Genomic DNA, 14,995 nt, shown 5'->3' with positions numbered 1-14,995 from the left:
ACAAAAACAATAGGGAAAATGTAGCTTCAATTAATGGTTTCTTAAACAGTCCATGGTCTGTGACAGCATATTTTGTGCAATCCCTTTAGAAAGCCATAGCAGAAATCACCACTAAGTGGACCCTACTCCCTCCAGCTTTCCTTATGAAAAGTGACATGGGCATGTGCTCAGGACAACAGCAGTGACATAGGTTGGATGCGATTGAAGATCTCTTCCAACATGGTCTATCCTATCCTATTCTATTCTATCCTATCCTATTCTATTCTATTCTATTCTATTCTATTCTATTCTATTCTATTCTATCCTATTCTATCCTATCCTATTCTATTCTATTCTATTCTATTCTATTCTATTCTATTCTATTCTATTCTATCCTATTCTATTCTATTCTATTCTCAGTTGGACCACCACATCCACTGCTAGTGACTTCCATACCTTGTTTTCTCTATATCCTGGCTGCTTGTATTTGGAACAAGCATGAGGGTTTCTGTATTGATGTGGCTGTGTTTTGCCTGCCTGATGTGAGTGCTGTAGTGTTTGCATTTGATGCTGTGTACATGACTGTACCAATGGTGGCAACATTATTTGTCTGCTTGCCAGAGGGATTGGATTGCCCTTGTCTGATAATTTCACCTGATCTTGGACTGATGTTAGCTGGCTTCAGGGCATTTTAATTATCAGCACACTGGCTATTGGGCTGACCATCTCGTCTGCCTGCTGGCACCATTTATGTTTGTCTCAGCCTATAAGATCTTCCTCATTAACTTCTGCAATTATATTCAGACAGAAAGTCCTAGGAACTCTTCCAGCTAATCCCCATTTTGGCTGCTGACCAGATAAGGCTTTATATGACACAACTCTGGTTGCTTCATTTGTATGGTATTGATCTGCCATTAGGCAAAACACAAGCCAGCATTTCACTAAGATTCCGGTTCTGCAGCACTATTTATTGCTTGCATTGTAGTTGCAGATAGAGTTCCCACCTGGGGAATGGACCCCCTGGTTTTTCTCAGTCTCTGCTTCTAATTAAAATAATGAACTTCAAAGTGCTTGCAATATGATTAGACCAAAACTTAAGAAACTATCTCTTAGCAGGAATCTTTCCATTTATTGCCTTCCCTCTAATCCTTCTTTATGAAAAACATCACTATGGAGTCACAAAGAAACATGTAGACAGAATTCTTTCATGCCTCTTCTCAGTCCAAGTTTAGATCTGGAAAGAGTCTATCATCTATGCAGATACCATGAATTAGTGGTCTGTTTCTGGCAACAGTGAAAATAAAGCATCTATCCTGGTTTGTCAGTGTTGCCAATGGCTTTTGACATAGTTACCATGTTAGAGTAATAACTTTGTGGACATTGATGTCAGATAATGAATTCCCTCAGAAGCAAACTGCAGTTTTTGCCCTATAGCTTTCCCATGTGGAGCTGCATTCCTTACTAGGAAAAAAGATGACTGAGCAGACTGCTTGTATAACAGCACTTGCAGTACTATACAGTATGCTGACAGTATTTGGGTTTGTGCAGTCATTTTGTGCTTCATTCTCATTAAGGTGGGACTGGGACTTGATGGCTGAGAAGTCTAACCAGAGAGGCAAAAGATTGGTGCTCATTGAAAACTGCACCTAAAATACTAGGGGTTTTCCCTAAAGTAAAATTTCCTCTACTCTCAATCTCCTCTCTTTTAGTTTAAAATCCTTACCCCTGGCCCTGTTGCGACAGGCCCTACTAAAAAATTACCCACATCTTTTTTATAAACCCATTTTAAGTACTGAAAGACTGCAATAAGATCTCCCCAGAGCCTTCTTTTCACCAAGCTGAACACCCTCAACTCCCCCAGCCTTTCTTCATAGGAGCAGTATTTCATCCCTCTGACCATTTTTGTAGCCCTCCTCTGGACCTGCTCCAACAGGTCCATGTCTCACTTAGCCTGAGCAGTCCACAACTGGACACAGTACTTCAGGTGAGTCATCACTGGGGCGGAGTAGAGGGGGAGAATCACCACTCTGTGTTGATGAGTTCAGCTGAGTCTGGCTACTCTGTGAATTCCTGAGAACAGTAATAGCAGTGTTTGAGGGTTTTGTTTGCCATTTTTCCCCTTTCCTGTTGCAACTGCTAAGAACATAGCAGGAGAGTTTTTTAATCCAGCTGTGTCTCTTGCCACAGATACCTATGTCTCTATCACTCTGAGACTCATTTTGTATGATTCTTCTCTGAGGACATCTCAGAAGTATTAAGTAGGATAGAGGGCTTCTGTCACCTTTTATGGAGAGTCTTAAGCTGACAGTGAGGCAGTTCATGAAAAATGTGTGCAGAGGTGTTCAGTTGAGCATCTTTAATTGTCAAAACCACTCCAATGTGACTCCTGATGATTTAAACTTTGGCTTCTTAAACTATTCAGTTGCTGTTACAATGTCTTGCTGATTGCAAGGAGGAAATATGGCAGCATATCATAAGAAACAGAGTACCATGAGAAGACCATGGCAAATATAGTGCCTCTTACATAATCATTGTATGTTCATAAAGAGTGAGATTCAGCCTGGCATAAATAAAACATTGAAGTCTGATAGTGAAATCTCTTCAAGTATTGCAAATTTGGACCAGCATCCAAAATTGCCAGATAATGTTCAATACTGCACTAAGAATGATTTGAATCTGTTGTATCAGTTGCTCCCCTAGCCACTAAATCAAGCACACATTTCTATAGCACATTGAGACATGAGGCTGGTTAGGAACAAGAAAGCCTAATTTTTGCAGTGACTCCAAGAGGATATTTTACTTCCCATTATTTATAGCAGGAGTCAGCAATAAGTCCTGACTGGATTTGGAGGTCACAGTGACATTTCTTGTGTGGATGGGTGATTCAGCCTGGAGATGGGTCTTCCTGTGGATGAAAGCTGTGAAGTGTTCAGCTGAGGGTACAGTATTTCTGCCACTGCTGGGATATGTTGAATGGAGTGAAAAATTAGAAGATGCTGAAACAGCTGCCACCTGCTTTGTGCTGGGAGATTTTTGAGGTAGTAAAATCTTCTGTGTAGGGTAGCCGGAGTCTGTGGTGTAATCTATCAGTGGTATCAAACAAATTGAGACAGATAGAAAGAAAGAACAAATTCTTAAGGTAGAAGGAACCAAACTGTGGGGTTTTTTATTCAAAAAGCACTGAATTGCATCCAAAAGACAGACACTTTTCCTTTGTCTCATTTTTGGGTGAAAATAGTCACTCTGTAGCATTTGTAGTTTGGGTGGGTTGGATTGGTTGATGGGTTGGACGCGATGATCTTGAAGGTCTCTTCCAACCTGGTCTGGTTTATTCTTATTCTTTTTATTCTTATTCAGCAGCATACATTTAAAATGTCTTACAAATGTGGCAAAGATATTAGGTAAAAGAAAATTAGAAGCTGCTGGCCACCATCAGAACATGATGAATAAGGTTTTCAAATCCTGCTAAAATCAAGTCATCCGTTCGGAAAGCAAATAGATCATTTGTGCAGACAGCAGACTGCAGCTCTTGGCCTTTCTTGCGGACAGAGTGACATAAGGAGTCTCAATGGCATGTGCCTGGATAACTGAGCATAATGTCATTTATAGAGACCTGCATGAGTGTAGTCTAGGTAGGAAAGGATAGGGACAGCATGAGTTGTAGTTAAAGCTTCACTGCTACAGCCCCCACCACAAGCTGTTACTGCTTGTCTTTCAGTAGTGTTAATCCATGCTGATGTAACCCCTGCCTAGCACTGAACCACATCCTGTGCCCTGCTGCAAAACCCCTACCTGTCTGCATCAATACTGCCATTTTCTCTCAGGTAGGGGCCTCTAACTAGGCAGGTGAAACAGCAGCTTTGGATGTTTTGCTGCAGAAAAAAACCCCACGAGTTGAGTTCTGCTTCACCTAAGGTATAAAAAGGAAAGAGATTTCTGACAGCCAAACCAAAGGTGAATATTACCCTGTCTAAAAGCATTAAGTGTTTAAGGACTGTGTATTTAAAAGTCACCATTTCACACTATTTCAAATACTAAAATACTGTCATGTTTTCAGCAGATACATACCTCTATAAATATGTTAACATTGGGCTGAGGATTCATGAGATTTCTGGAGTGAGAGAGTTTCAAGGCAGTTGGCAGCGAGACTTCCAAGGCAGTTGCTGTGTGCTAAGCTTAGCCTCGGAGCGATTCCTGCAGCGTGGAGACAGTGTTACGCTGGTGCTCTGACACTTGAAAAATCTCACTCAAGTCTTGGAAACATATATATTTTGTGTTCACAGGTGCTGGACTGCAGCAGCCTGTTCACTTAATCCTGCTTATGCTGCAATCAGGAGGAAAAATTGTACTTTGAAAAGCAGTTCCGCTCAATGAGAGCAGGATGAGGTAGTCATTAGAGAAAACTAAGATAGCTCAGAACTGGGAGAAAATAGTGTTTCTGCTGCTAGTGGAGGTGTTCAGGAGGAGGCTTGATAGGGTGTTTGGTTGCATGGTTTAGTTGATTAGGTGGTGTTGGATGATAGGTTGGACACGATGATCTTGAAGGTCTCTTCCAACCTGGTCTGGTCTGGTCTGGTCTGGTCTATTCTATTCTATTCTATTCTATTCTATTCTATTCTATTCAAGACTACCATACTGAACCAATATGAACAGTTCCTCTAGGGACAATTTTATGTGTCTTGTATTTACAGCAAAACTGAGATGCCTTCCCAGGTCATCTGCTGTTGTTTTTGCACAAACAATATATATATATATATTTAATTGTTTGTGCCAAAACCGCTTGCATGCTATAATCGGAATATCTTGCAGCAAAACAGCTTTCAATTTATATAAATATTTTAAACCACACTCATCAGACTTCTAGCTGGTGTAAATTGTCAGAACTTCTTTGAATTCAAAGTAGCTGTGGCAATTTTTAGCAGCAGTGGGTCTCCCATTAATTGGAACTCCTGCTGATCCTCAAGGTGTCAGCTTGGCTTGTATTTGTTTACAAAGCTCAGTTCGAGCAACTGAGCTGCATGCTTAGGATGTACAAAGAAGCTGCAAAGGCTCACTGCCCCTGGAAATTAACCATCTGATTTGGGTGGCTAAACCAGTCACAGAATCACAGAATTGCCTAGATTGGAAAAGACCTTTTAAGATCATCAAGTCCAGTCATTAGCCTAGCACTGACAAGTCATTGACTCGACCATATCCCTGAGCACTCCATCTACTGACTCTTAAATACCTCCACATATGGGGACTGAACCACCTTGCTGGGCAAGCTGTTCCAATGCTTGATAACCCTTTCAGTGAAGAAACTCATCCTAATACCCAACCTAAACTTCCTTTGGCACAACTTGAGACCATTTCCTCTTGTTCTATCACTTGTTATTTGGTGGAACAGAAGACCATTATACTTACTTTGCATCTGTTTACAAAATGTGTTTCAGTAATTGTGGGATTATAGAGTGTTTGGGTTTGGAAGGTACCCAGTCATCTACTCTCACCCGTCTTAAGTGAGCAGGGACATCTACAACTGGATGGGGCTGTTCAGCCTGGAGAAGATAAGGCTCAGGGGAGAATTGATTGTGGCCTTTCAGTACTTAGGCTGATGAAGAAAGATGGATCTGCTAGGATCTATCTTTAGCAGGATCTGTTGGGACAGGACGAATGATGATGGTTTTGAACTAGTAAAGGGAGATTTAGACTAGATAGAAAGAAGACTGGAGAAGAGGAGGCTCAGGGGTGACCTCATTGCCCTCTACAACTACCTGAAAGGTGGTTGTAGCCAGGAAGGGGTTGGTCTCTTCTCCCAGGCAACCAGCACCAGAACAAGGGAACACAGTCTCAAGCTGCACCAGGGAAGGTTTAGACTCGAGGTGAGGAGGAAGTTCTTCACTGAGTGAGTCATTCATCATTGGAATGTGCTGCCCAGGGAGGTGGTGGAGTCACCGTCCCTGGAGGCATTCAAGAGGGGATTGGACGTGGCACTTGGTGCCATGGTCTAGTCATGGGGTCTGCATTGATAGGTTGGACTCAATGATCCTCAAGGTCCTTTCCAACCTAAGTTATACTGTGATACTGTGATACTTTAATTAGCCACAACTGAAAAATATTTCGATGCTGCAGCTTTTCTGTTTATAATATGCTTTCTTGTAAAGATAATTTATTCTTAGTGTTTGTAAAATATTTTGAGATACTGCTCTGGGAGTGGTATTTTAAATGCAATCATACAGGAGATTTTTGGATGACATTGACAAATGGTATTAGACTGGAGTGGAGTGGGGTGGAGTGGAGTGGAGTGGAGTGGAGTGGAGTGGAGTAGAGTAGAATAGAATAGAATAGAATAGAATAGAATAGAATAGAATAGAATAGAATAGAATAGAATATGCCAGCTTGGAAAAGACCTTTGAGATCATCAAGTCCAACCTATCACTCAAAAACATCTAATCAACTAAACCATTGCACCAAGTGCCTCATCCGGTCTCCTCTTAAACACTTCTAGTGATGGTGACTCCACCACCTCCCTGGGCAGCACATTCCAATGGCTAACAACTCACTCTGTAAAGAACTTTCTCCTCACCTCGAGCCTAAACTTCCCCTGGCACAGCTTGAGACTGTATCCTCTTGTTCTGGTGCTGGTAGCCTGGGAGAAGAGACCAACCCCCTCTGCCACCCTTCAGCAATAAGGTCTCCCCTGAGCCTCCTCTTCTCCAGGCCAAACAATCCCAGCTCCCTCAGCCTCTCCTCATAGGGCTTGTGCTCAAGGCCTCTCCCCAGCCTTGTTGCCCTTCTCTGGACACGTTCAAGTGTCTCAATGTCTTTCTTAAAGTGAGAGGCCCAGAACTGGACACAGGTGCAGAGTACAGGGGCACAATGACCTCTCTGCTCCTGCTGGCCACACTGTTCCTGATCCAGGCCAGGATGCCATTGGCCTTCTTGGCCACCTGGGCACACTGCTGGCTCACGTTCAGCCAGCTGAACAGTATTTTCCTACAAATAGCATTACAGAATGCAAGCCTTTATACATCCCAGTACAAAAAGTATTTCCTATCAATTTCTGAATGCTTTTTAAAAAGCATGATTTCAAAGCTGGCCCTTTGGTCGTTAACATTTAGGTTGCTTTTCCTGTAAACATGCTCTTAACACTTCTTTAAAATATTTGCATTATCGATCCTCCAGGCCATCTGAGTATAGAGTGACGTAAGCTTTGGCTGCATCTTCCTCATTAACAGAGTGCTTGTTTCATTCCTAATTTATTAAATACATTCAGCCAGTGCCATGCAGCTTTATACTCGGTGTCTCTTGACAAATTGTCAAACGCCCTGAGAGCCGGCTGCATTCGTGTCACGTCACAATCTGCCATCAGCACTTTTCAAAGCATGGTTAAAATAAACAGCTCAGAAGATGGGCAGCCTGTATAGATTTTTGCTTGGTAAGGTTGCATTTTAATTTTTCCCATTTAAAATCATTTGAACAGATGATGTAAACAAGCTGTAAAAATGCACCCACTTGTGATTGACTAAGTAGATCTGAGACAAACCCTCAACTGTATCCAGGAAGTATTAGGTTGTGCAGTGAGAGGAGATTTTTCAAGCAGCTGTGGCCTCCTCTTCCCAAGGCACCTGGGCTGGATACTGATTAGATCATGAGAGAATAACTGTGATTCACACCGCTGAAATAAGGTCACTGAACTCAGCTTTACCGGCGTCTGTCTTGTCCGGTGGGAGGACCCCTTCCAGTCTGCTCCAGGAGTGCTGAGAGGCTTGTCTGGGAGATGGCTACATCAGCAGATAGCTGCAGGGAGAGACATTCAGAGTGCAAAGAAGAAAATGAGCTTTGAGTTGCCTGAAATGCATCAATTGCCAGCAGTCACTGACTGTGACATTGTTGTCTTGGGAAAGCTTCTTCCTTCAGTGAACGCCTCCTGCAAGATGCTCCACTGCATCCATAGCTTCACCTCTCACTGTGAAGTAGTTTACTGATCCCTGCTTCTTCCCAGGCACTACTTACATAGGATTATGTATACAACAACCTTGTATGACAATATAGTCATGGATTTTACTGGAATAAAAAGTGAATCCCAGTATTTCACTGTGCGGTCGTATCTCCTGCGGGGCCCCTTTATGGTGCTTTGGCCACTTATCATTCAGGTACTCTTTAAAGTTGGCTGTATGTTTAGAGAACCTAAGGTTAAACAGGTGGTATCCCTCCATGTGATGTGACTTCTAAGTGACTGAGCAATTTCAGATCCTTGTGGGAAGGATTTACAGAAAGACTTTTTGAAGGTCAAGGTCTCTGCTTCTGCCTCGGTAACTGCAGCAGTGGTGCCAGCGGTTCTAGGATGATATGCTGTGCAGTACAGCTGCAGTTTAAACAGAGCTATCATTGCATGTGTCTCTGAGTTCTGCTAGTGAGTCGTGTTGGTTTTGTACATTCTGCTTGTTCCAGGTGAACAACATCCCCAGTACTAAGTAGTGAAACAGCAATGCTGCTGTCTGTAAAGACAAAAGCAGAATTTAATCAGGATTCTGCCCAGGATTCAGGGCAGTGCTTTGCTATCTAACATGCCAGTCACACAGAATTTATGAGATAAAGTTCAGGAAGGGGATTCAGGAAAATGTCAAAGCTGTTTAAATAGCTAAGACATTTAAGTTTTCCTGGCAAAACTCGACCACTTGCCTAAAAGATTGTTATTAAATGCTCCCAGCAGAGATCCTGCCTTTGTTGGAATGAGCATTTAGGGACCTGTCTGTGCCTTTATGCCATTTAGTATTCAAAAACAGGTATTCTGAGACCTGACTTCATGGGGGAGATCTCCTTTGCTACACGTGCTCAGGCCAAGGCTGAATCCTCTGAAATGGATTTGCAGATGGTGCTGAGCAGTGCTAGCAGGTGATGCTTTCCACCATCCCATGAACCACCGTGCATATGAAGATTTTTTGAGCTGATAAAGCAGCTGTGGCTGAGGCTGTAGATGATTACACAAGTATAATAAGTACTGTGAGTAGCTGAGTCCTGTGTCCAGTTCTGGGCCCCTCAGTTTAGGAAAGATGTTGACTTGCTGGAAGGTATCCAGAGAAAGGCAACAAAGCTGGGGAGGGGTTTGGAGCACAAGCCCTATGAGGAGAGGCTGAGGGAGCTGGGGTTGCTTAGCCTGGAGAGGAGGAGGCTCAGAGGAGACCTTACTGCTGTCTGCAACTACCTGAAGGGAGGTTGTAGCCAGGTGGGGCTTGGTCTCTTCTCCTAGGCAAGCAGCACCAGAACAAGAGGACACAGTCTCAAGCTGCACCAGGGGAGGTTTAGGCTGGATGTGAGGAAGAAGTTCTTCACAGAAAGAATGATTGTCCATTGGAATGTGCTACCCAGGGAGGTGGTGGAGTCACCATCACTGGAAGTGCTTAAGAGGAGTCTGGATGAGGCCCTTGGTGCCCTGGTTTAGCTGATTAGATAGTGTTGGGTGATGGGTTGTACTTGATGATCTCAAAGGTCTTTTCCAACCTGGTCTGGTCTGGTCTGGTCTGGTCTGGTCTGGTCTATTCTATTCTATTCTATTCTATTCTATATGCTGGAGAGAGCCTTCTCTGCCTGTTGCCTGTATTTAAGCTCTGGGCATTAGGCTATTGAAAACAGAACCAGTCTTCCCATGCAGGTTGCATTTCATGTTTTAGTTTCTGGTTTCTTAGAGATGCTGAGCTGCTACACTGATATGGGCATTTATAGTGTTGCATTAGGCAGAATTTAGTTCCCTCTCCCATGCTGTTGTCCTATGGCTGTCTCAAATTCCTAGCAGTGCTTGTGATGCTGGCTACTGAAGTCCCTAGCCTGGTCCTCTGGCTCACTTCTTTGTGGTGCGGGGAAATCAGCTGCTAGGTTTGGATGCCACATCGTTCAGGTCATTTATTCAATGCCTGCCCCTCTGCTTCATATGGACAGAAGTCCAAAGGATGGGTCATGTGTTAACCATTGCTGTGACCCATACTCAATGAATGTCAGAGTTTTACCACCTTCCCTGGGCTTTGGGCCAGCACCCTAGAGTGACCTTTTCAGCAGCAGAGGAAGTATCCCTGTCTGGAATCACCGATACTACTCTGTAAGGGGCTGGGTGGTGGCACTGTCATCTGTGCAGTTTGCTTTTGCTGACTGTGAAAGGCATATTTGCAGCTACTACCTGTAGACTCTCTAAGTGATACTGATTAAAAGTTTTAACTGTTTGTAGCTATGTGTGGGGAGATGGAGAGTCATTTTAAATGAATGAAATTTAAATGGGTAAGAATTATTTATTTCTCATCAAGCTTTTCACGCTGTAGTTCTACAGGCAGCAGTAATTGTGAAGTGAGGTGTCACCCTAACACAAGGGCTGCAGATTTGGCTGAACTAGCTTGCCTCTTGCATAGAAGGACTCTGTTTTATTCTGAGTAATGGAAAAGACAGGATTGTGCAGTGACAGCGAGGATTAAGAGTCAGATATTAAAGTACTGGCTGGTTTGCTACTGTTAAAACCTTACTTTTGCAAAGATTTCCGTTCCTCTATTGAGGAACACATTATTCTTCAGTGGGAGTTTTGACTAAGTGTGGTATTGAGAATACAGTCCTATTTTCTTTTTTAATGATGAAAGAATGGTTTGTGCCATGGCTACTCAAGTTTTAAAATACTTTCCTCTGTGACAGAGTGAAGCACTGCCTAGGATGAGTACGAGTGATCTAGCATGGCTCTGAGGTATAGAATTGTAAAGGTAGTCACCGCTGCAACGTTCAGGATCTCAGTTAGAACATTTCTATGGGAGATACAGCACTGCCAAGCAGATCTCCTGATCAGAAGGAAATTACTTATTTCCACACTCTGAGGTGGACCTGGATAACAAAGCAGCAGAGAAAGCAGTGTGAAACTAACCTGGTTTTACATGGCCTGCTAGACATGATGAGGACAACAATGTGTTAAGTTTATAAACAGTACGGTCTGATTTCAGAGCGATGATTGCAGCTTAAATCCACATTTACTTCTCCATCCTTTTTATTTCCATTTCTCTGTTGTGCTGTGAAACTGTCTATGGATATGGCTAATAACCCAGCTAAATAACCCTCTCATGAATGGGTTTCATTTATTTATTTATTACTCTAGGATTACTATCAACCAGCTGCAGCTTCTCTAAATGACTGTGGGAAAATTTTGCTTGGTAATCCTTAATGCTCCAAAAGAGAAATTCAACCATTTGGCAAGCCAGAAACCTCTCTTCTTCCAAGATGGAAATTAAACATGAAACATATTATTTGTCAAAAGGTATTTTTCATTCATCTTAGATTATCCAGGTCAAAGTAGACATTAACTTGAAAATCCTGGGGGGACAAAAAACCCAGTTTTAAGTTGTCAGGTAACATCTTCATCCAAGATAAAATAAGGTTAAAAAAAAAAACCCAAACAAAAACTTCCTAAGGATTTTAGCATAAGGACTTGATCTAATTCAGTGAGCTTTAGAGTTCATACTTGAGAGACATTGCAGGAAATAGTATGAAGCTGCTTTTACGGATAGACTGATTGATAGGGCTTCCCATCTGCTTTAAAGTAAGACTGTGCCTAAGTGGCTCGTTGAATTGAGACTGATATTCCTTGAGATACATTTCATTTTTCATGGGAGTGATCACTCCTTTCCACATCTGTCAAAGCAACTGTTTGTGTTATTGCCACCCAGTGTGACAGTTAGATGTAGAGGCCTTAAATGAGACCTTGGCTGTTGAAGAAAGGAAGGGTTTTGACACTGCCATTGTAGACAGCAGTCTCAAGCTTCATAGCTAAGCCATTTTCAGAATGGCTCAATGTCAAAGAAATAGCATTTCTAGGATCCTCTTTCATCTCTGGCTCAGTCCCAACATCCTTACAAAGGTAAAAATTACATTCAGTGCACTGGAAACTAGTCTGTAAAGTGTCAAGGTTACCTTTCTGAATGGGGCAAACAAGCCAAAAGCACAGGCTTTGTAACAAAAAAGCTGAGTAGGAAAGAAATCTGTAGTAAATATGACTGGTTCAAAAGCAATTGCTTCCAAGAACAAAAGGGACAAATGAACAGTTTCAATCCCATTTTGCAATTGCTCCTCTCCCTCTGGAGTGTGAACCATAATTAGAGCACTTATACAAAATCACATTTGTCAGCCTGGCTGCTGAATTCCCCTTATAGCTTTATCCACAAAGAGCAATATCTTATCACTCTCTCTACAGCCTACAGTTCTCATCTTCACTTCAGGGACAGACAAGCAATTAGTTTATCTGTAGGGAAAATCTTGAATATATGTAACCACAGTGAAGCTAGATGAAGTCAGGTTTACTCACAAGCAGTTTCCAGACTTCATGACCATCCAGCTAAGACTTCTCTCAGTTCCAGCAGGAGCTATTTGAAAAACTTAACAGAAGACACTGAAGGTACATCCCCAAACTGATTTTTGTCCTACAAATGGACCAGTGTGATAAGGAACAATCCAGAAGCTGTGAAATACTTTTGTCTGTACCTGCTCGCCAGGAAAATATCTCTCCTTATGAGTGAGAAAAAAAGATTTCCATTCTAAGACCAGGAGGGAGCCCCAGGGACCAGACATGAGCTGCCTCTAGAGAGGGTGAATCACAAACCCCAGTGGCTTCTGGTGCCATAAGATCTGATGGAGCCCTGCAACCAGAGGATCTCTTTTCCCCAACCTTTCTGTGAACAGTTTGAAGGTGTTGCATCCTCCCATAATTGATGAGGGGAAGATGTCATTGATAGACATAGCTCTTGCTAAATTGCACTCAGCCCTAACAGAGCTTGACAAGATTAAATACATTCAGAGAGAGAAACTCTGTCTTTCTCAATCATGTATTGTCCCTGAAGAGCAGTATTTAAGCCACTGGCACCTCACAGATACTCCTCTCCCTTTGGAGATGAATCATGCTTCAAGCATATGATGCCACTGCTGTACATCTCTCTGTAGATCCACAAGCAAGCCTGGGCAGACACTTCTGGCTAGTGTCTATTCACCAGGAATGTACATGTCTGGTAGGCATGGATAGGGACCACTGAGCAAGAAAAAAAGGAATAGAAAATTCTATTATTATGAATAGATATTAGGATAGTTATCTACCATTAGAATATGTGGCTGTTGAAGCTCTTAGTAATAAAGATAGGAAGTCATACACTTACGTAGGGGCAAAGGCTCCTCAGAGGTGATGAAGGCTGCATAAATGCACATTAGTTATCAACTGATTTTAAAATGTCATAGTAGTTCTTATAATAAATACAGATGCACTACATCTGGGTTTGTAATCTATCCTGCCTACTCTCTGCCATCCAATCTTAATTCTCTCTGGAGACCTGAAATAAGAAATCTCCTAACATGCACAGAAGCAACCCCATCCTAGGACCATCTGTGGCTCTTTGTTGCCTGAGTTTCAGTGCACTCCCAGCAGCCTTGAGTGCATACCGAAGCAGTGATTCTGTGCTTTAGCTATTGTACTGGCAACCACCCTCTGGCTGCACAGATCCAAAAATCTCTCTTAGGTATTTCTCTGCTCCATAAAAAGAGCACTTAAACGTGAGACAGAGGACATTAGGTTCACACAGCCTTTCTCAGTATGTTGTGCCTACACCACTGTGCTGCTAGCAATGCAGGATTTGTCTTCCATCCAGTGTTAGCACAACACATACAAACTTCCAAAGGAAAGGTCCTCAGGGCATCCTGCTTTTATCTCAGCATCCAGCAAATGGGCTGGGTTTGGTCTTTCCAGTGCTCAAGCTTCTGCTTGGCCACAGTGTCTCCACATTTCCTCCAGCGAGGTTTCCCTACCACCACCACCTTCCTCCCACACACTGTGGGTGCCATTCAGACTGGGAGACAGGGTGGTCTCCCAGGATATCAAGGAAGTGCCTGGAGTCACAGCTTTAAGACCCTAGTTCTTACATTTCAGTTAAGGGTCTACTGTACAAATGGAGCAGGACTGTAGAGCCTGCCTCCCAAATTACAGATATGCCTACAGCAGGTGATGAAGCTTCAGATGGGCAGGACTCCTGTCACCTCTTTGTGCATTGTTTGCCATTGAACAGGTCTAGAGAGCATCACAGGCAGCCTGCAAGCTGTTAGCACTCTTCTTCAGCTTTACTTTACACTCCCTGTTTCTGGAACCTTAGGCCATAACTTGTGTGGCATCTCTCTGAAACGCTCTATGTCAAAACAGTGTGTGTGATACAGTGACTGGCAACATCTAGCACAGGCTGTCTGCATCTTGCCTCCTTAGTATATGGGAATGCATTTTCCCATCTGCTTGAAAAATCAGCCTGGGCCCACACTAAACACATTCCAAATATAGAGTCAAATAACTCCGTGCAGATTGTTTATAATTCCAGACAGAGCTTTATCATCATTTCGCAACAAAAAAAAATAGTTTGGGTTGGTTGATAGAATTTTCTTGTTAAAATTCAAACCATTCTGAAAACCATTTCTAGGCATTTTTCACATGTGGAAGTGCCCACGTTTATCTGCGCTGCCAAAGGCTTTGAAATATGGAAATGAGAGGTTTATTTAGTGTGTGGATCGAGCTTGTAAAACAGCTTAAGTCCTCATTCCTTCTAACATCTTAACAGCTGTGCAGTTTCTTACAAAATATGTTTTATCGTTTCAAGAAATGCTGTTAACCTCGCAGTTTTAAAACTGAATGAACAAGGCCTCTTGGACAAATTGAAAAACAAATGGTGGTACGACAAAGGAGAATGTGGCAGCGGGGGAGGTGACTCCAAGGTTAGCCTCAATGTCACCAAAAGCGGGTAAACAGTATGTGAAGTAATTGGTGCATCTGCTGGGGTTTTTTACCTGCAAGAAAACGGCTTGGCCAGCAGCGCAGCAGCACTGCTGGTGCCTGCGGTTGACATCTAGGTGTATGCAATTACTGTCAAAGCAAAAATATTTGCGTTGGTTTAAGCGCCCCGAGGGAAGCTCTTAAACAGGCTCCACTGGGAGATCTATCACTGGGCTCCAGAAACCTGCATCTTCCGAAATCGTGATGAGTCATTCCCAA

At 42.8% G+C, this 14,995-nt stretch overlaps 1 protein-coding gene across 7 annotated transcripts in view; it reads left to right on the top strand.

Moving 5' to 3' along the window:
* Positions 1–14,995, top strand: part of GRIA4 (glutamate ionotropic receptor AMPA type subunit 4) — a 285,058-nt gene that overhangs the window by 250,661 nt on the left and 19,402 nt on the right. For 5 of the 7 annotated variants that reach the window (XM_068144910.1, XM_068144937.1, XM_068144946.1 and 2 more), the window contains exon 14: positions 14,604–14,718. The exons of the other annotated variants lie outside the window; for them this stretch is intronic. In XM_068144910.1, coding sequence (XP_068001011.1) covers positions 14,604–14,718 — 115 coding nt within the window. The remainder of the gene's footprint in view (positions 1–14,603; positions 14,719–14,995) is intronic. 7 annotated transcript variants of the gene reach the window in all.

Source organism: Melanerpes formicivorus, unplaced genomic scaffold (genome assembly GCF_026170545.1).
Source record: "Melanerpes formicivorus ecotype bairdi unplaced genomic scaffold, bMelFor1.0.p_v2 SCAF_1, whole genome shotgun sequence".
NCBI lineage: Eukaryota > Metazoa > Chordata > Aves > Piciformes > Picidae > Melanerpes > Melanerpes formicivorus.
Note: the sequence above shows the minus strand (reverse complement) of the source record. Positions and strands in the feature narration are given on the sequence as shown.